The following is a 22,156-nucleotide window of genomic DNA, read 5'->3' as shown; positions in this document are numbered from 1 at the left end:
ACCAGTGAACAAGGAGGAGTAAGGCAATTCAGTCCTTTGCGCCTGCTCCACCACTTAAGGCTGTTTGGTATGCTTGCCTTTACTGTTCAGTGTACTGAGTATAGGAGTTGGGAGGTCATGTTGCAGCTATACAGGACATTGGTTAAGCCATTTTTGAAATACTACATGCAATTCTGATTTCCCTGCTCGAGTAAGAATATTGCAAAACTTGAAAGGATTCAAAAAAGATTTATAGGGATGTTGCCAGCGTTGGTAGCTTTCAGCAATATGGAGAGGCTGAATAGACTGGGGCTATTTTCTCTGGAGCAGTGGCAGAGGGGTAATCTTAAAGAGGTTTATAAAATCATGAGGGACATAGATAGGGTGAATAGCCATGGTCTTGACACGCAGGGTCGGGAAGTCTAAAACTAGAGGGCACAGGTTTGAGGTGCAAGGGCAAAAATTTAAAAGGGACCCAAGGACAACTTTTTCACGCAGAGGGTGGTGCGTGGATCGAATGATCTGCCAGAGGTGGTGGTGGAGGCCAGTGTAATTACAACATTTCAAAGGTATCTGCGTGGGTATATGAAATTAAGGGTTGAGAGGGATATGGGCCAAATGCTGGCAAATGAAGCTAGATTAATTTAGGATACCTGGTCAGCATGGATGATTTGGATTGAAGGATCTGCTTCCACACTGCACAGCTCTATGATCGATACAAACACAGGGAATAATTCATTCAAGGAAAGTGACATTTTTAACAGTTTACAACTTTATACAGAGTCATACTAGTTAAGTATTCATTTGAGACATTTATTGGCAATTTCTTAAATTAAGCAAATCATACACAGGTCATTCACTACGGGATTCACCCAAGTGCTGGGAAGTTCATTCATCCACAATACATATGAAAGCAATATTCAAAGGGGGAAATGACAACTGTTCAATTGAGAAGAAAGCTTCCAAACTCTTAACTTAGACTAATGATATAATATAAAATCCAATGTTCCAAAAATAGAGTGATTGTTTGGGTGCCTAATTTGGGTAGCAATGTATGCAATATATTCAATGTAGCAGATATGCAAGAAATTTGATAGGAATGTTATCAAAATTAAGCGTTACTAAGCTACATCATAATTTCATGACGACTCTGGCCTTCATAGTATTTGGTTGGAAGACGTTTAGATGCATTTAAATCTGGATTTCGGATAAGCAACACAACGATAGTGATGAGCACAGAAATCTGGTTCGAACGACAAGGAAAAAACCTATCACTGAATCAGTATCCAAAAATTTCCTACCTAATACTCACATGGATGCCCACCAGAATATGGACTGCAACAGTTCAAGGTGGCCCTTTACTATTTTCAAAACAACCAGGGATGGGCAATAAATGAAGCTATTTCAGTGTTCCCCAAGGTCAAAGAACAAAGAAAGAAAAAAATCCCACTTTATTATTGGTTAGTGGTCCTGTACATACAGCAAGATGCAATTCGTGATTTCAATTTGTGAAAAACATAATTAGAAGATTTCCCACACAGAAGAGGGCTGCTTATCTGTTGGGTGTCTAATTTGGGAACAATGTGCATATGCAGCACATTTAACACACTGAAATGCAATACATTCGACAGCTGTGTTATCAAAAATGAAAGTGCTACCAAGCCTCTTAATTTCAAAGATGACTTTGGCCTTCATAGTATTTGGTTGGAAGAATTTTAACTCTGGATTTCGGAATATGCGGTTGGAAAAGATGATTGAGTGTTACATCTGGGTGTTGTCAACATGTGGAATTTGATGTTCCTCAATGATGACATATGAAAACACATTATGTGGAAGAGAAATAGTCGGTTACCAAGAAGAAGGAAGAGAAGCCGTTGCAGATAGTTTCCTGGCTACAGCTAGATGTAAAAAGGAAACGGAGCCAGGCAAGAGTAGTCTCATTCAGCTTGACAACACCAGGAAAGCATGGGAAGAGGATGGCTTGGCTGCAGACAGGGTTGATAAAGAGGGATAGTTTTCCATAGTCGGTCACATGAAATGCCATAATAACATCGTTAAAGGTCTTGTAATACAATGGAGGATTTAAAGCAGAATTGTGGGAAAGGTAGGCACAGATTTGCAAACTGGCAAAATATTCAATGACTTTTGAAGGGAAAAAAAAAGAGGTGAAGGTGCACGAGTGGTTTGCAAGGATTAAAGGGGTGACATTTTAAGGGAAGGGAGATAGTACCCAAGGTTAGAGATCCATTAGCAAAAAATGGTGACCAGGAATGGAAATTATGTCATCAGTGGTCTGGAGGGAAAACAGATTGAGGGAGCAAAAAGTGAGTGTCCTGGGTGAGAATAGTTTGGAGAAAGTATAACGGACAGCAGTAGAGACTTTAGAAAAGAGAATTCAGCATGATTAATAGGGAGAAACCTCCGTGGAGTTTGATCTAATGGGCGAGAGGAAAAAGAGAATGGCATTGAATAAACAAAAGACTTTTAACATTCTTTAGTAAATACGTTGAGAACTTACGCAAATTCTCCAGTAAACTGGAAAATACACTGTTTCTCCACACCACAAGGAAAATGATAGCTCCTTGGACATTTCGCAACTGCACAGCCTATTGATGCACCACATTTCCTGCACACTCGACACCTCTATAAAATTTGAACATTAAGTATTTACTGTACTGTTTGAAAAACCAAACATTTTGCAAGCTTTACAAAAACTATGAATTTCCCTTCAGGTTAGCAGTCCATTGAAATTATGAATATTTCTTCAAAATAGAATACCACAAACACTGTGGTTTAAACACATGCTCACAATTCACAAAGCAAAGCAAATATTTATTAAAGATATTTGTATTAATTTTTATTAAATTACAAGTAACAAAAACATATTTAAAATTGGATGTAAAGTGTGATATGGTTGTGGGTATGTTTGCCGAGATTGTTTGGTCTGGTTATTCATTGCAGTGACCAGTATATATGGTCTGTGTTTCTTAATGGAGTCCTTGGGTGAGTGCCATCTCTCTAGAAATTCTGACTCTCTTCTGTTTAGCTTGTCCTATGATTAATGTGTTGCCTCAGTTGAATCTGTATGTAAGGTTACTAGGGTCAGCTGGTCGTGATATTTAATCGGCTAGTAGTCTGTGGATGCAGATTGCTAGTTGTCTGCCTGTTTGTCATATATAGTGTTTCGTACAGTATTTACATGGATTCTTGCTAAAGATTCAAGCTAAGCAGAGGACAGCCAGAGGATTTCTAGGGGTATGGCACTCATCCACAGATCCCATCAACAACCACAGTGACTAAGACCCAATATAACAGCCACTACAACAAACAATCGGAACTGGCAACTGGAAGCAGCAGAAATGGAATCAAAAATTCCAGAAGAAATCTAAAAGAGCTAAACCAGCTTAATACCACATTACAGGTCGATCTGTACCTTAAAAGTATAGCACATCGAGCATGTAGCCAACTGTTGAATTTCTGCCTCTACCAGCTTCCATTTCAGGCAGCAAGTTCCAGGTCCCAACCCCACTCAGGGTGGAAACTCTATTTATCTCTAATACTTCTGCAAATTATTTCTGTCACCCGGTTAGCCATTTTCTTTGCCAAGGAAAAGCATTCCTGGCTTTCCAGTACATAGGAGCCTATGTAAATTAGTGCACCTCAATTAAATCTCCAAATCAGCCTATCCTAATCTGAAGTTGATACTCTGGAGGATCATATGTCAATGAAGGAAAATGAGGAATGCAAAAAAATAGGACATAGTGGAGGATGGGGTATACATAAAGCTTTTGAAGAGATGAAGTCTGTGGAGGATGAATGGGGCCAGCTGTGAGTCTTTTGAAACAGTCAAGCACGAAGGTGGTAAACTGTTGGACATTAGGTCTGGCTGCAGATGAGCTGGGCAGGACCAGACCTGTATAAATGTTATCAAAGTGACCGAGGGGACTTGCTGGTAGGAACTGGGGATGGAATCAGTGAATATATTGTAAAGATGAAGATAATGAACTTGCAAAAAACTGAACAGAAACAGAAACATAGTGCAATGTATGAATCGGGAAAAAACTATAACTGTAATCCTTATTTCATTCTGCTATTAGTAACATTTGGTGGTGACACCTTGCTACTTGCAAAGTCTACCAATGCTGCTATTGGTATCCCCTAACAGTGGTTGTTTGATCCTTTAACGTTACCATGATACAATCTAGTCTCTTCTCCTAGTTTTCTCCCTGTGTACTTTACAATGTTTCATTGCTCCTCTCCCCTTTAAAATCTTCATGTGGCATGCTCCTCTCATTCGTCAAAATACCACAGTCCATTCTTCTCTCGTCACCTGCACCAAAAGGACTTACCCAAGCTTCCCTTGTTCTCTTACTCTTAATTCACCGATTTGTTGAAATCTTGCATCCTTACATAACATCTAACAGCCAGAAATAACGTGCATTTATATTACACTTCCATCATGCCTCACCCACAAAAGAAAAGCTTTAGACATATCTACAGAGGAACCTTGATTATCTGAACAACATGGGCGGAGAATATTTTGTTCGGATAATCGAATGCCGGATAACACACCATTTAGCCAAGCACCTGGGTCTTTTCGGATAATCCAAAATTCAGATAATCGAATGCCAGATAATCAAGGTTCCTCTGTATATCTTTCACTCCAGCATCCCTTTGTTGGTCTACTTTGGCAGTGTAGTTATATAACCAGTTACCTTGTGTCCCTCACTATCCACATGTTCCTAACTTCTTCCATCTCATTCACTGCAGAAAAAAAACCTGTCCCTCCAGCTCTGTAATCACTTACGCTCATATTCCCTTCTATTACATTGATATCTTGCAGCTTTTTTTTTTAAAAGAACCCCATTGTCTTCAACATAAATGCAACTGCTCTGGACAAATCCTCGAATTTTCATCCCGAACATGCTCCCAAACATTGCTGTCCAAAATTTAAGCAACACTTGTTAGTATAAGTAGCCTATCAGCACAATAGCTCAACTATATCAAACTGTGTAAGGTTTTACGCTTATTGAGTCATAGAGATGTCTGTCTCCATGCTGTACCTATGGTCCAACTCATCCAAGCCAACCAGCCATCCTGAATAAATTTAGCCCCACTTGCCAGCATTTGGCCCATATCCCTCTAAACCCTTCCTATTCATATACCTATCCAGGTGTCTTTTAAATGTTCTAATTGTACCAACCTACATCACTTCTCTGGCAGCTCATTCCATACACGCACCACCCTCATGAAAATGTTGCCTCTTAGGTCCCTTTTAAATTATTTCCCTCTCAACCTAAACCTATCCCCTCTCGTTTGGATAATAAGTAGTAACTTAGCAAAATATATTACATTGAATGGTTCCCTTTATCTATCCTGCTTGCCACTTCCTCCAAAGAATTCTAGCAAACTATTCAGGCATGATTTCCAATCCGCACCCCACCCCCCCACCCCCCAACACCAAAGTCATGCTGAGTCTGCATTAATTATATGATGTAATTCTAAATTCCATTACTTTATATGAACTGTAAGTGATGGAATTGGGTTTAAGTTAATAAATGTGCGTACAAGTCTTGAAGCAAAAGAATAACATTCCAATTTTTGAAACTATGCAATGTGATCTGACAGAAAAAGAAATATATCTACCTCCATTTTCAGATTTTGGAAAAATTCTATGCTAGCTTAAGTTTGCACTCACTTGTTAAATGGTTAGTGAAGATTCGAATTAGAGAATATTGAAAACAAAGCATAGCATAAAACAAGTCAGCAAATGTTACTCAATGAGCAATTGGTCTGACAGATCAACTAAACTGACCTATCTGCAAATAAAAGTATAAATTAAAAAAACTACCAACATTGAGACTGAGGCACGGTTTATATTAGGATTCGATGGTGTCAAACATGGTACATCAACTATGAAACCTCTACCAAATCACAGAGCAAATATTTCACATAATGAAAACTGAGCAACAAGGAAGAAGCTCAAGTTCATAAGAATATTTGACATACGATTCTTGAAGCTCTCTTTATCTCCTTTTTGATATCAGCTGCTAGGAACCCATAAATTCCTTCATTTTCTTCCCCACGTTGATACAAGCCACTTGACATAATCTATACGAAAATGTCAAAATATATACCAAAATTACAAAACTGCATTACTTCTTTGTAAGAGAAAACAAAAAGCAAAATTAAAGATTAGTTAGGTTGTCTTGAAAGGTCAGCTTCTCATTACAACTTTCAGTTAGCTAATGTCTTTTCAAGCAAATAATTTTAATTCTTTGCAGTGATGTAGCAGTAAGTACTACAGTTCCTTACCAAAATGAAACAAAACTTCAGATGCTGGAAACCTGAAACAAAAACAAATTGCTGGAAAAGCTCAACAGGTCTGGCAGCTTCTGTGGCGAGAAAACAAAATAAACATTTGGGTCCAGTGACCCTTCTTCAGAAGGGCTTGACCTGAAACATTTACACTGCTTTTTCTCCACAGACATGGCCAGACCTGCTGAGTTTCTCCAACAATTTCTGTTTTTCATGACAGTTTCTTAGCTTAGCTGTAGTTAAATAAATTGCAATAATTATACTAGCTCCTTTGGAGTTGAATATTTCTACTGGATAGGATAGCAGGAACATTTACACATGTTGATTTAAGTTTTCCAAAATAGTGATATTATTTCCTTGGATTGGGACACCACCTGCAGGCTCAGGTTAACTTGCAGATTGTCTTCACACCCAAATTGGGAAGCCCTTTGCTGTGTTTTTCCATGCTCAGTTGACTGTAGAGCATTCATTTTGGAAAGGGGCAAAGTCACCTAGGAGAAATTAATCACGGAGTGAGCAATCAGTAAAAGTTTACACGTAGAATTGAAGTTTTGGAAGGCGTTAACCCAAAAATGGGCTCCTTCTCCCCATGTTTGCTGCTCATTTTGCAATAAGTACAGGAGGAAATATCCAGTGACTGGAGAAGCAGTTGGAACGTGAGTAGTGGTATTGAACAAGGTGGCCATGGTCAGGGAAACGCAAGTTTGCCAGGCAAGACCACAGGGAGAAGACAACTGGCCAGGTGACAGCAGAAGGGAAAAGGACAGGTAGAAGTTGATGAGGCTAGTAGAAGCAGATGGCTCAGGTGGGCAGCACTGAGCAGCTGCTGAGGGTGTGGAGGAGTCGGGGAACAACGTAAGGGGTTGCAGAGGAATTTGGGTGGGAGTGCTGCATAGACAAGAAGCAAAAAAAAAAGGGGCAGTAAAAGAGTGAAGGAGACTGCAAAGAGGAAGCGTTGGAGATGCCAGTGGCAACAAAAGGAGGCAGGAAGAGGGAGAGAGGCTGGCAAAGGGAATCTATCAATAACACAATATCTAGCTAACTGTTATTCAGGAAAACAAATTGCATATAATTAATTTCTTGCAAATATTATTTGTTTTAAAACCAAGGGTCAACTCTTGGAAAAAAATATTTGTTGCTAACTTATGGCAGTCATATTATACCAACTTAAATTGTGTGACACCTGGGAAACTTACCCTTTCCTTATGTTTTGGTTATATTGAGAGTCTAACTACCACATACATCAAAATAAGTACAAAAGGTAATGGCAAATAATGATTATATCTGACATAACAAAGCAGACAGAGAGAATGCAAAGTAAATCTGAAAATAAATAAAAACAAAAACCAAAAAAAGATGATCGAGAAATCGCAAAGAACTCGCAAGAAAAGAAAATTGACACTTGTTGTACAGTACCACCTTGGTAACCTATATGTGACATGCTAACCAAATGATTGCAGTAAGTGTGCTGGGTCAAAGTGTAACACACTGGTAAGAATCTCAGTGCTAGGTATTTTTGGACTATCACTTCATGTTGCAAAGTTAGCAAAGATAGAACATTTCTATTGCTTTATGGATGACATATTTGTCCAAGTCATGCACCCATTAAAAAAAAAAGTGATGCAAGTGATAGATGTAGACTTTTATTCTGGAGACAAATTCCATCCTTTTTCCAGAAGTTTGAGCAAGTCTACCAAATGCTAAGCTTGCATTTGTGAGGTAATGGCGACTTTGTCACCCAATCTAAAGGATACTCCCAAGTTGCCAAAAAAATGTCTGAACTGAATAGAGGGATATGTTGTTGATCGTGACTGTGGAGTATTGAATTTATACAAGATCCCTGACCTTTTCAGAGTTATTGCCAGGCAAAATTCCCCAACTTATCTTTTACATTAACATTGGAGAAGTGGCAAATAGTGAGGGTGAGAGTTGCTTACAATACTACCTGTAGTCTTGCAGAAAGAGCAAGTGGCACGTGGAATAATTTAGAGATATATATTTTTTGGCAGAAGGAGTACACAGAGTTACACTCTAAACAGTGCAGAGAGATTTGGGTATGTATGTATCCATTTTTTAAATTGGCAAGGTACATTGAGAAAGTATGGTGAACAATTATGTGACAGACTTTGGGTTTCATAAGTAGAGGCACTGAACATAAAACCAGAGGTCCTATGTAGGACAAACAGGAAGACAGCTAACAATCCGCATACGTGACCATCAACTAGCCACGAAACGACACGACCAGCTATCCCTAGTAGCCACACACTCAGACAACAAGCAACATGAATTTGACTGGGAAAACACTACTATCATAGGGCAAGCCAGACAGAGAACAGCCAGGGAATTCCTAGAGGCATGGCATTCATCCACAAACTCCATCAACAAACACATCGACCTGGACTCAATATACCAACCACTACAGCGGAAGCTGAAACTGACACCCGGAAGCGGCAAGGACAGACCACTATAAATACCGGAAGAAACATCAAAGAAGCGCTTCGCAGGAGGCTCCAGAGCACTGATGATGTCGCCTAGCCAGGGGACGAAACGTTTGCAACAAAAACTTCCAGCTCGGCGAACAGACCCACAACAATGAGCACCCGAGCTACAAATCTTCGATGATGGTTTTTAATCAGTTGGAATGGGGAGAGGCAATATCGGAAGAGGACTGGATGTCAAATCTAAAGAGTATGCAGAAAAAGACAGACCAGAGATTGCATTTACATCAATCTTTAAAGGTAACAGGACATATTGGGAAAGTAAAGCACAGAGAATCTTGGTCTTCATAAATAGAGGCATATAATACAAATGCAGGGATATTTTGTTGAAACATTGTAGACTTTTGGTCAGGTGCCAAGTGCATACAGTTCCAGCTACCACATTTCAGAAAGTTGCAGATCAGTGAAAGGATGCAGAGAAGATTTACCTGAATTGTTTATTTGGGGGATGAATGAGCTTTTGATACAAGATTAGGTTGGAAAGGCTATGGCTGCTTATCTTGGAGCAAAGGAGATTTGATAGAGGTATTCAAGATTATGATAAGCAAATACGATTGAAAAGGAAAATCGTCCCAGTGGCTGTTTGCACAAGGGCCAGTGGACATAGATTTAAAGATTCTGGGCAAGAGATACAGGAATGTGAGAAAGAACTGCTTCTTCTTTTAAGAAATGAGTGATGATAACTTGAAACTCGCCACCCACGAGGCCAAAGAAATGGGAGGAGACTGGCAGCAACCTACTGTTGATAAATCTAAATTTGGAAAATGGGAGTCTTTTGAAAGCAGCAGCAGTGACAGTTCAAAGCCAGTGTATTCCTGAAAGAGTGAAGGGCAAGGGCAGCAAGTCCAGGGAAACCTGGATGTGAAGGGATATCAAAAATTTGATAAAGGAAGGAAATATGTTGGGTATAGAGCATTAAAAACAGGACATGTCCTCCAGGAGTATCAGTGTTCAGAGAAGAAATTAGGAAGGCAAAGACGGACCACAAAATATCTTTGGCAGAGAGATTAATGAAAACCCTACAGCATTTATAGAAGTATATTAAGAACAAGAGGATTACCAGGGAAAGGATGGTGCCTATTAGATACCAAAGAGGAAATCTGTGTGTGGAGCCAGAGGACATGGTGTGCTCTCAAATGAATATTTCTTATCCAAATTCACAAAGGAGAGTTTCAGCTGGGATGGTGAGATTCGCAGACATGTTAAGGTTAATAATTAGTTGTTTGCACTTTTATCCTGCGATGGACTGATGAGATATATCCTGGACTGCTATGGGAGGCAAGGGAGGACACTGCCTATAGAGATACTCAATACTTCGCTGGCCACAGGTTAAGTGCCAAATGACTGATGAATAGCTAATGTGGCCCCTTCGTTCAAGAGGAGCAGCAGGGATAGGCCAGTTAACCACAGACCAGTTAGTCTGACATCCCGGTGGTCAGGAAATTATTGGAACAAATTCTGGGGGACAAATTAATCAACATTTGGAAAGGCAGGGATATTCAGCAAGGATTTGTTGAAGGGAGATCCTGCCTGGCTAGTTTATTTAAGATTTTTGAAAATGTGACTCAATACATTGATGATGGTAGCACAATTGGTGTAGTTTACATGGACTTCAGTAAAGCCTTTGACAAGGTCCCACATGGAAGGCTGGTCCAAAAGGTAAGAGCCCATGGGATCCAAGGCAAGTTGGCAAACTGGCTTATAAATAGGAAACAAAGGAGGGGAGATGGTGGAGAATTGAAATGTGCAAAAGGAAGCCTGTGGCTGGTGGTGTACTACAGGGAGTGTTAATGAGACCCTTGCAGTTTATGTACATTACCAACTTTTGAATATAGAACATATAATTGGTAAGTTTGTAGTTGACATGAAAATTGGCAGTGCCAGTGATAACAGGGAGAATGGTCTCAAACTACAGTCTGATATTGATCAGTTGTTAAATTATGCAGAGCAATGACAGATGGAAATAAGCCCTGATAAATGTGAGGTGATTGCATTTTGGGAGATCAAATAGAGGATTTACACAATGAATATTGGGTTCCCAGGAAATACTGAGCAACAAAGGATTTTGGTGTACAAATCTCTCGATCGTTGAAGATGTCAGCTCAGAGGGGATGTAGAGTATAAGAGCAGAGAAGTCTTGTCACAACTTTATAAAGCAATTGGTTAAGCTACAGATGGAACATTATTTACAGTTCTGATCACCACACTATTGGAAGTATGTGATTGTACTGGAGGGTGAAGAGGAAATTCACTGAGATTTCACAAAATTTTAAGGAGCATAGAGAAAAGATTTTCATGATCTACCCGATGTCAAAGTCCAGACAACGCAAGTTTAAGGTGAAGAGTAAGCGGTTTACAGTTAATCTGGGGAAAAGGATCACCCCCCCCCCCCCCCCCCCCTCACCCCGCCTCACTCAAGGGGTGGTAAAACATATGGAAGATGCTGAGTATAGTGGAGAGGGGAACTTGCAACTTCTAAGAGAAAAGCACCTGAATGAGCACCTAAAATGCCTGGATAAGGGAGGTTATGCACCAATTGTGGGTGAATAGGATTGGTATTGTTTGGCCTTTGTTGGTCAGCATAGACATGGTGGGCTGAAGGGCTATTTCTATGCTGTATGAAATAAACTTGCAGCACTACAGGAAACAAACAGGATATGGAGGTGCCAGTGTTGGACTGGGGTCACAACATCAGGTTACAGTCAGACAGGTTTATTTGGAAGTACAAATTTTCAGAGCCCTGAACCGTTGCCCAGTGTACAGGGAACCCGCAGCTCCTGTCGTGACAGGACAGGTGACAAAGGAATAGTGCCTGAATGCTTATACTTAGAAGCATATCTTCATCCATGATTGTTGTGAACAAAGTAAAAACATCCACACGTATCACTAACAAGCAGACTGAGGATATAAATCTTGTCATGTATCTTGTTACAAAATACAGTGAAAAGCATGGTGGCTCCAGCACAATCTTAAAACAAAAAAAAATTGAAGAAAAAAAGGGAGAAAAATGAAGAAATAAAGAAAGTGTGCAACTTTACAGCCCATCTTAAGTTTTCCATCATGGGCCCTTTACCATGCTGATCCACTAGAATGAAAGTTGCTACTCTTTAGTGCCATCTTGTCTCCATTGACACCCTCACCACTATGAGTCCTTGCTGGACCATAGCAATGCAGACACCGATGCTGCGGAGCACCAAACTAGCCTAAACTCAACTCTGCCACCACAAGTCTGGTTTGAGAACGAGAGAGCACGAGATCACGAGAGAACAAAAAAGGGCAAAAAGAAAAAAGGAAGGCAGATGGGACAGATGAGCACTGGGCTCAAAGTCCTACTCCATCACCATCTTACCAGAAGTAAGATAACTTCAGCATGAGCAAGTCTTTTCAGTTAAGGATTTCATAATAAGCAAGTTGAGAAGTCAATTGAATGATAAAAGTTTAATACTTTATGAAAATTATAGCACATTGTCCAGAGTTCAAACAGGTCCCCAAAGAAATCCATAATGCAAAGTTACTTATTTCATTCAAGGAAGGAGTTGATGTTAAAAGACTTTTCACTATTTTAATAATCTGCATCAACTAAAATAAGATCAGCAAGGCAGCCAATGTGTGCAGCCACAGGAGATGGGGGAAGATACTAAACGAGTATTTTACTTTGGAAGTGACCTTATAAGAGGTTTACAAAATCACGAGGGGCATGGATAGAGTAAATAGATAAGGTCTTTTCCCTGGATGGGTTAAGTCCAGAACTAGAAGGCTTAGGTTTAGGGTGAGAGGGCAAAGATATAAAAGGGACCTCAGGGGGAACATTTTCACACGGAGGGCTGTGTGTGTGTCTGTGTCTGTGGAACGTGCTGCTGAGGAAGTGATGGAGGGTGGTACAACTACAGCATCTGGATGGACATGTAGGAAGGGTTGAGAGGCATCTGGGCCAAATGTTGGCAAATGGGACTATATCAGGTTAGGATATCTGGTCAGCATGGATGAGTTGGAAGGGTTTGTTTCGTGCTGTATATCTCTATGACAAAAATATTCAAGCAAATAAAAAGCATGACAGTGAAGTAAAAATTATTTCAACTTACTAAACAATAGTAATGCAGAGTTATCCCATTATATGTTTTCTTCTCACCATATTTTTCAGGGCAGTCTTCATTCCGACGACAAAATGCACAAGCTATGGGAACAAAAACATCCACAATGATAGCCTTGAAATAAAATGACACTAATTTTGACATTTGAATAATTTTGTCAAAGACTTATGTGCCTGGACCTTGAAAAGATTCCACATCAGAATGGAAGTAGCAAATAGGTGCAATAATATCAGTATCCATTCGAAAGAACTTTTCCTGTCTCTAAGAGCAGTAATCTTTCTGCCAGGGTCATACTTAAATCACTATAATTTCGGGCAGGTTTCTACCTCAACCTGTGGCAGCAAACAAAAAGCATTATTGATGCATAAAAGGCTATGAGCTACTGGAGGACTTCTAGGTCACAAACCTAGAAGCAACAGAACAGAATGAATTGCCCAGACTTGGAAGGTCAAACACCTGATCTTTAGTTTTGGCCAAAACACAATTGCAACAGCAGGAAGGATGCTGCCTTGAATGGATTACCTTGGAATTTAAAAAGACAAGATCAGAATATGGTTTGTTCCTTTTTTTGCTTTAGAGTGGTACTACTGAAAATAATTATTCACGGACATCAGTTTTGATTCTGTCACAAAGCACTAAACTTCAAAGTAAACAGATGGAGGTAGAACACATTATCCATTTTTGAATGGCAGTATCAGCAATGTATTTTACATGAAACCAATAATTCACATATGGTTAATAACGTCGTCCTTCATAGTTCTTGAATGGACTTTTTACATATTTATTTGGGTTAATATAAAAAATTTGTAAGAAATGAAATAAATATGATAATGTAAAAAATTATAAACCTTAACGCAAATGATTCATTGTACAGATCAAGTTGATTAGCTCCTCATTACAGGGTTCCATTTCCTCCACTCTGTCATCTTTTAGATAGATAGATTAAAAATAAAGACAGTGGATAAAATATCAGCAGTACTCACAAGGATTTTCTCCCTGCTCCAGCTTCTGTTTTCCATTTGAGGCAAAATTAACTGTAGCACCGGATTTGGAAAATTTCCTAGATAAAGGCATATAAAACATTAATGTATAAGCAAAGGATAGATTGTCTAACTACCTGGCTATGAAATTTTCAAGGTTAAATACATCAATTCTCGTTTCAAGCACCACAGGTGACAAATCAAAACCCAAAATGTTTTGATCATGCCTTCTCAATATCACCACAGCAGTGAATACCATCTGTTTGATAATACTCCTGTGAAGCAGCTTGGGTCCTCTGCTTCAAATCAAACTGCTGACATTGTTGATGTGAAATGCCAAGTTCAATGTCACATATTAGGCCTGTTTATCTGTCGAGGTTGGATAGATAGGCATGCCTATGAATGGAACCCCTTTAGTGATGTTTTGCTTCAAAAAAACTCACTTTGTAATTTTGTAAAATTAGATCACACCTCTATTCTGGATTGAAGGTGATCAGCGGCAATTTAAAAAAATGTTATATTGAACCTGGAGATGTATCGAGAATAAAAGCCAAGTGTCATTATTGATGAATTATATTGAAACTTTAAAAAAAATTAAAAAGTGATCTTAAGTGCAAATAATTGTTGTAACTGAGCAAACTGTAGACTTGCACCAGAATTACATTACATCCTTGATCCTTGGTGTATAATAGCCATTATCCTATTTTCAGATATAGTTCCATAGTCACTTTTTTAAAAAAAAACATGAACATCAAGAGAATCCAGGAATGTTTTTGGAAAATTTCAATGAATAGATCCATAACCACTGAAGCCACCACTTTTGAGACTTGTGCAAGGCACTAGTTGGGCCATAGCTGAAGTACTGCACTCACTAAGTGCTACATTTTTGAAAGGATGTGAAAAGCAATGCAGAGGAGATTAACAAAAATAGTTCCAGAGATGAAGAACTTCAGTTACGAAGACTGTTTGGAGAAATTAGGACTGTTTTCCTGGGAGAAGGCTAAAGGGAGATCTGAGAGGCAGTTGGTTAGCTCACTGAGCTAATCAACTACCTCATCGATAACCTGAGCTACAGATCTTCGTGAAAACCATAAAGATCTGAGAGACGTTCCAAATCATGAGCGATCCAGAGTAAGTGGGGAGAAATGTTCATTTGTTTTGCATATTTCTCTAATTAAATAATTAGCAAATTCAAATCCATTATTATTCTGAAACTTGGGTGTGTCTCAAGTCAATTCCTAACCTTTCTCATGACCTTGTTTATAATCACTATCTGGTCCTTGCTCTGTACAATTATAGTAGAACCAAATTTTAAAAAAGTCATACTGAACATGAAGCGTTTGCTGTGCTTCTCTCTCCACAGATGCTGCCAGATCCTAGTTTCATCAGCACCTTCTGTTTTTAATTACTGATTTTCAGCATTTGCAATACTTTGCTTGAGTACAGCATGATCAAAATTGGCTATAATGTTCTCATGGGTAAGATGAAATCATTTCAGTCTTTTCTCTATACCTTTAGAGTCACATGCTCATGGAAGGCCTACAATAGAATGTAGTGATCTGACTTATTTAAAAAAAAAACGCAGACCTCTGACCCTTAAATATTCTGCAACCATGTCTGTAATCTTTAGCAGGACTTTAACTCACCTTTATTGACAAATATATTTTAAAAAGTGGGGAACTTTAAAATAATTTTTTGTTCTTATGTGATGCCACTGACTAAGGGATAGAATACTGTCCTGCTTACACATTCACTGACTTTCCAAAACACTTCTCATACAGTCCAGTTTCATTTATGCCTTTTGTCATGGAAGACCAGCATATCTCATTATTTTACTGGAGCCCCTAAAATTGTTTATCCAGCTTTTGTTTCTTTTTAAAACAACATGGAATCTCTTTTCATTTCAGTAACCTCAATTGTCTTCATCACCAAATCCAAAGCAGGTTAGAACCTTCATACTTATCGTTGCATCAGTTTTCACTGGGTACATCCGAGTAAGGTCAGCAAGTATTGAACTATTCCACACACTGGCAAAAATGAAAGCAACACATGCAGTTAACAAGTGCACAGCTAACACACTCATTGCCAGGCTAAAACTCCTTTCTAATTGATTATCATCATATTCAGCAAAAAGTTCTATGTTATTTCAAAAGATGCTGTTTTTTTCATTTTGAATAGATCATCTTACTAATACAATCATGCGAATCATCTATGCACTTGGCATTCCTCGGTTTATCTGATTATGGCATTTCTGATCCTTTCTTTTGCTACAATTTCGATTTCTAACAAAAAAAAGTGCTTTAACATTTATTCCACCAGACTATAAATCTGTTCTTATACAGTCACCTGTGACCAGAATTGAGATGATTTCAAAATGGAACAATCATGGAATCATGTATTTTTTCTGACACTATGAAATGCATCATTTGCTCCACCAAATGGAAATGACTACCAACCCTGAATCTGAGGCAGCACACGTTTGATCTAACATGCAGCCTCTCTCCAAGAACTAAGCCTTACTTAGGACTAAGAGTCTAGCCATACATGATAATCAACGGCAATCTAAATTTTGGCACAAAATGAGGAATTTTGAAATTGTATAAAAATAGATTGTTTGCTTCTAAATAATGTAAACAACCTATTAAAATCCGGAATATAATCCTCCATAGACTGTCGCTCTTATCTTTTGAAATCTATCAAAATCTCAAATATTCAATAAATCTTGTAAACTTCATCCTCAAAACCTTATTGAGCATCCAATTAATTTTGAGCTGATGCCTTTCAGTTGAAACTACTTTGCTTCTAATATTACCTTTGTTGAAAAGTGACAAAGCCATGATGTTGCTTTGTTTCCTCCTTAGTAAAATCAGAATCTATGTCCATGCTCTTCTACTGGTCATATGGCTCAGAATCTGAAAACATTTCAGGTAATCTGGCACTTTACATTCTGTCATTTCTAATAACCATAATTACTTACCTTCTTTTTGATTTCATTTTCTTAGTTTCCACCACCCATCTTTAGACAACCATTGCTGCTACCATGTTATATACAAAGTTAAAGACAAAAAAAAACTGCAGATGCTGAAATCCGAGGTGGGTAGCCAAGCAGGAGGCTTGCCATATAATGTCTGACAGCAAATTGGTAAAGGAAGGAATTAGAGGCAGTATATTTATTCAGTGAAAATTACCAGCGTATGCCTCTTAACTTCACATTATTCCTGTGCCAGTAAGTGTGGTCGTATAAAACATTAAGTTTAAAAAAAATGTTACATTACAGATATTATTACACACCTCTGGAGCATGTTGGGTTTGAAGTCAGGCCTCCTGATTTAGAGGTAGGGACACTACAACAGCATCAAAAGAGTCGTGTGTGTGTGTGTGTGTGCGCGCGCGCGCGCGCGCACGCATCTGAGAATGTGATAGGTAGATGAAGGAGAGAGAGAAGCTGACAGGTCGGACAGGAAGGTGGAGCAGATAGTTGGGAAAAGGTGATGGATAGGTCAAGAGGGCGGTACCGAGTTGGAGGTTTCAGACTGGGATAAGGTGGAGGGAGAGGAAATGAGGAAACTGGTGAAATCCACATTGATCCCACAAGCATCTCATATTCCGCCTTGGGACCCTGCAACCACAGGGTCCTTTCCCATTTATCTGCTTCACAGTCCTCTTCGACCTATCACCTTCTCCCTCACCTTCACCTCCTTATCACATTCTCAGTTGCCCTTCATCTGCAGGTTCTTTAATCTGAACTGCTACAATCAGAAATTGTAGATGATGGATTTTTACAATAGAATTTTGTCTGAAGTCATGTTTATGGAGAATTGAAAAAGAGAATATTGATAGCAGCACCTGGACAAATTTGGGGGCGACAAAGTTATAAATGGGAGCTTCAACAGTACGTGAACATGCTGAATGTGGAAGTACATTGTTGCAATGTCAGACTTTCTGCAGTCTATTCCAGAACAAGACAGTGAAAAAAAAATGAGGCAAGAATATGACGTTTGAAGGCCAAAAACCATTGCATTAGCCTCCCAGTTCATGGTAAGAACTTTAGTATCAGCCAAATATTGTAACAAAATAGATCCAGTAAGGTATCAGTGGTAGCCCTTCATTTAATCAGCATGTATGGACAAGCTGACCTGATTTGCGGATCATGTCACAAAAGCATAGTATGGAGACAAAGAAAAAGAAAAAGAGATGGTCACTGATGCTCTTGAACTCAGGAACTGACAACATGAAGCTGAGAGAAGACGACAATGTTGGAAGATGCTGGACATTCTGTACTTGTTAGTAGATAGCTAGAGGGAGTGAGAGTAATCCCACAAAACTGGACTATGAAAGAAAAATGTAGGAGGAATACAGTGTATACTCCTGATATCTGCCATAATTTGAGATATATAGCCATGTGGTCAGTGACTTTACCTTTTAGCACATTGACTTTTGTTTTTGAGTTGTTCTTTTAGCTGCTGTGCAACTTGAAACCGTGGATACTAGAACTTCTTTCCCGAATAATGAAGAATTAGGAGAGAGAAGCCCTGCAGGCTCCAAGTTAATGATAATCGCGGAACAGTGATAGTAGATCACTTCATGATAAAGTGTTTGGAGATAATAAACTTTTAACATTGTTGGCCTCTTAAAGATGCAAATTTTCAAGGGAAAGCTCCAAAAGTCCACAATATAGACAACAAGGTCAGTAGGACCAGTGATCACAGATTAGGTTAGAGATTTTCAGGCAATGTGCATTTCTATATGAAAAAAAACATGTGGCAGAGGGTGGTGGAGGGTTGCCTTTTAGACCGGAGGCCTGGGACCAACGGTGTGTCACAAGGATCAGTGCTGAGTCCACTGCATTTCATCATTTATATAAATGATTTGGATGTGAACATAGATGGTATAGTTAGTAAGTTTGCAGATGATCACAAAATTGGATGTGTAGTGGACAGCAAAGAAGGTTATCTCAGATTACAACGGGATCTTGATCAGATGGGCGAATGAGCTGAGGAGTGGCCAGATGGAGTTTAATTTAGATCAATATGAGGTGCTACGTCTTGGAAAGGCGAATCAGGACAGAACTTATGCACTTAAATGGTAAGGTCCTGGGGATGGAGTTGCAGGTAGTTAGGATAGTGAAGACGACGTTTGATATTCTTGCCTTTATTGGTCAGTCCATTATGTATAAGAGTTGGGAAGTCATGTTGTAATTGTACTGGATGTTGGTTAAGCCACTATTGGAATACTGCATGCAATTCTGCTAACCCTGCTATATGAAGGATGTTGTAAAATGTGAAAGGGTTCAGAAAAGATTACAAGGATGTTGCCAAGGTTGGAGGGTTTGAGCTATAGGGAGAGCCTGAACAGACTGGGACTATTTCCCTACAGCACAAGAGGCTGTGGGGTGACCTTAAAGACGTTTATAAAATCATGAGGGGCATGGATAGTCCAAAGCGATAAAAGGCTTTTTCCCTGTGGCAGGGGATTCCAGAACTAGAAGGCATGCGTTTAAAGTGAGATGGGAGAGATTTAAATGGAGCCTAAGGGGCACCCATTCATGGAGAGAGTGGTGCATATATGGAAAGAGCTGCCAGAGAAAGTGGTGGAGGCTGATACAATTATAACATTTGAAAAATATCTGGATGGGTAAACAAATAGGAAGGGTTTATGGGCCAAATGTTGGCAAATGGGACTAGATTTATTTAGGCTATCTGGTTGGCATTGACAAATTGGATCAAAGGTTCTTTTCTATGACTCTGACTGTAAAGTGAGGAAAGAGTGGACATTGTTCCCCATTACGATTTCTCCAGACCAAAGAAATGTCAGAGGAAATATGAGGTGCTGCATTTTGGAAAGGCAAATCTGAGCAGGACTTGTGCACATAAGAAGGGCTTATGCCCGAAATGTCAATTCTCCTGCTCCTTTGATGCTGCCTGACCTGCTGCGCTTTTCCAGCAACACATGTTTTCAGTTGTGCACATAACAGAAGGTCCTGAAGAGTGTTGCTGAACAAAGAGACCTTGGTGTGCAGATTCGCAGTACCGAGTAAGTAGAGTTACAGTGAGATAGGATAGTGAAGATGGCACATGGTATGCTTTCCTTCAGAGGTCAGAACATTGAATATAGGAGTTTGGAGGTCACGTTGCAGCCGTACAGATGTTGGTTAGGCCACTTTTGGAATATTGTGAACTTGAAGGGTTCAGAAAAGATTTACAAGGATGTTGCCAGGGTTGGAGGATTTAAGCCAAAGGGAGAGGCTGAATAGGCTGGGGCTGTTTTTCCTGGAGCGGAGGCGGAGGCGTTATCTTATAGAATTTTATAAAACATAAAGGACATGGATAGGGTAAAAAGACGAGGTCTTCCCCTGGGGCAGGGGGTCCAGAACTAGGTGGCATAGGCTTAGGTTAAGGGGAAATGTTTTTTAAAAAGAGGCCTCGGGGCAACCATTTCACTAGGTTCATGCGTGCATGGAATAAGCTGCCAGAGTAATTATTGAATGCTGGTACAATTACAACATTTAAAAGGCATCTGGATGGGTATATGAATAGGAAGGGTTTAGTCCAAGTGCTGGCAAACAGGACTAGGATGTCTGTTTGGCATGGACTAGTTGGACTGAAGGGTCTGCAACCATGCAGTACATCTCTATGACTATTAACCCGAGGTAAATAAATAGATTATAAAAAACATTTGAGATCTATAAACAAGGAAACAATTCGGAAAAAGATAAACTGAAACAAGTTGGCAAGACTTTGAGGCAAGTTGCATGTAGTACGCATTTCAAGTATAGTGGAAAGCTCCGGCAGGAGTCTAGACTCCAGTGGAATAGAGACAGCAAAAGAAACCAAGATCTCCCAGAAATAGAATATTCTGCATACCTATCTTAATAAATGCCACATACTGGACTGAGTGACAGATGGGAGAAAAATGGAGCACCACTGTCAGGAGATGGAGATAACCATACAGAAATACAAGTATCTTCAGATGCTTTGGACTACAGCCATGATGGTTCAGATCTAGAACATTATTTAACTTCTCCCATAATTACAAGAAACTTGGCATGTCACCTAAAACAGCATTTCACTTGTGACTTAACTGATCAGTTAGAGAAACAGAGGGACCAAATCTCTGCTAAAAAAAAAATCAAATCAAAATGCACCCAGCTGAATACTATACAGCAGAGCAAAACAGAAAGCACTTTACAGAGTTTGATTTTATTTGCAATATTCTGCAACTTGTACATATCTGTTACAGGATAGATGGGCTTCAACAAGGAATGCAAAAATTGGATCTGACATTATTGTTGATTGAAAAGTTAAGCAAGATTTTCAGATAAAAGATGAGCAATACTTTGGTAAAAGAATGAAATGAAGCTATTGCTGATGCTAAACTACAGAAGCTAAGAATAAAAAAAGGGGGAACATTGAAGTTAATGTCTTTGACAAGACAAAATATTCTCAAAGTTCAATAATACTATGTGATGTGAAGATGTCAGACTGGGGTGGGCAAACTTTAAAAACCACAACACCAGATTATAGCCCAACAGATTTGTGTGTGTACAAGCTTGCAGAGCTAGCTACCAGTTGAAGGAGCAGCACCGCAAAAGCTAGTGTTTCCAAATAAACCTGTTGAACTATAAACCTGGCATTGCGTGATTTTTAAACAATATTTTGAGCACAGCAGTCAAATTATAGAACATGCCCCAAAAGGCTTCACATAAAGAAGCAAAAGGAACAGAATGACGAGAGGAATAAATTGAAAAGTTTGGAGGTTCTAGAATGAAGCAGCAAGACAGTGAGAAACTAGCTTGGAAGTAGGTTTCCAATCAATAGAGACGATGGCTCAAAGAACAAACAGTGACAGAGATCCCGAAAAATACAGCTACTAGGTTACGGCAATTAATCACATACAAATTCAATAGAACAAGTTGAAATAACGACAAACTACAACAAAACTCAATGGTTTATTCAGGAGATAACTCTCGACATCTAATGCACTGACGACCCAATCCACTGTCGGAATGCCGTCTCTTTAAATTCACATGCTCAACGCGCTCACGTTACCAATTTGACAGGAATTGAGAGAGCAGACTCCCTGTCACATCTTCCCAACAGCGTCAGCCCCTCTTACAGATATCGAAAAGAAACGCGACCTCCATCACAACATTTATCCTTTAGCCAAGCAGGCTTCAGGCTCAGGGATGAAGCCGGGATCCAGGCCGCGGGCGTCCCTTCGACTTACCTACGGCCGGCTCAAACACTGGGCCCCGGAGTCTAACCCACCATCTCACCCGCCTGGTTTCATC

General features: G+C 39.4%; 1 protein-coding gene across 3 annotated transcripts in view; it reads right to left on the bottom strand.

Moving 5' to 3' along the window:
• g2e3 (G2/M-phase specific E3 ubiquitin protein ligase) overlaps positions 1-22,156 on the bottom strand; it is a 79,290-nt gene that overhangs the window by 56,806 nt on the left and 328 nt on the right. For 2 of the 3 annotated variants that reach the window (XM_060829025.1, XM_060829026.1), the window contains exons 2-5: positions 13,870-13,946; positions 12,878-12,969; positions 5,989-6,090; positions 2,498-2,622 (exon numbers count right to left, since the gene is read on the bottom strand). In XM_060829025.1, coding sequence (XP_060685008.1) covers positions 2,498-2,622; positions 5,989-6,090; positions 12,878-12,969; positions 13,870-13,946 — 396 coding nt within the window. The remainder of the gene's footprint in view (positions 1-2,497; positions 2,623-5,988; positions 6,091-12,877; positions 12,970-13,869; positions 13,947-22,156) is intronic. The other variant, XM_060829027.1, reaches the window with a different exon arrangement.

The sequence above is a fragment of the Hemiscyllium ocellatum genome, chromosome 8, assembly GCF_020745735.1.
Source record: "Hemiscyllium ocellatum isolate sHemOce1 chromosome 8, sHemOce1.pat.X.cur, whole genome shotgun sequence".
NCBI classification, from domain to species: domain Eukaryota; kingdom Metazoa; phylum Chordata; class Chondrichthyes; order Orectolobiformes; family Hemiscylliidae; genus Hemiscyllium; species Hemiscyllium ocellatum.
This window is presented reverse-complemented; position numbering and strand designations above follow the sequence as displayed.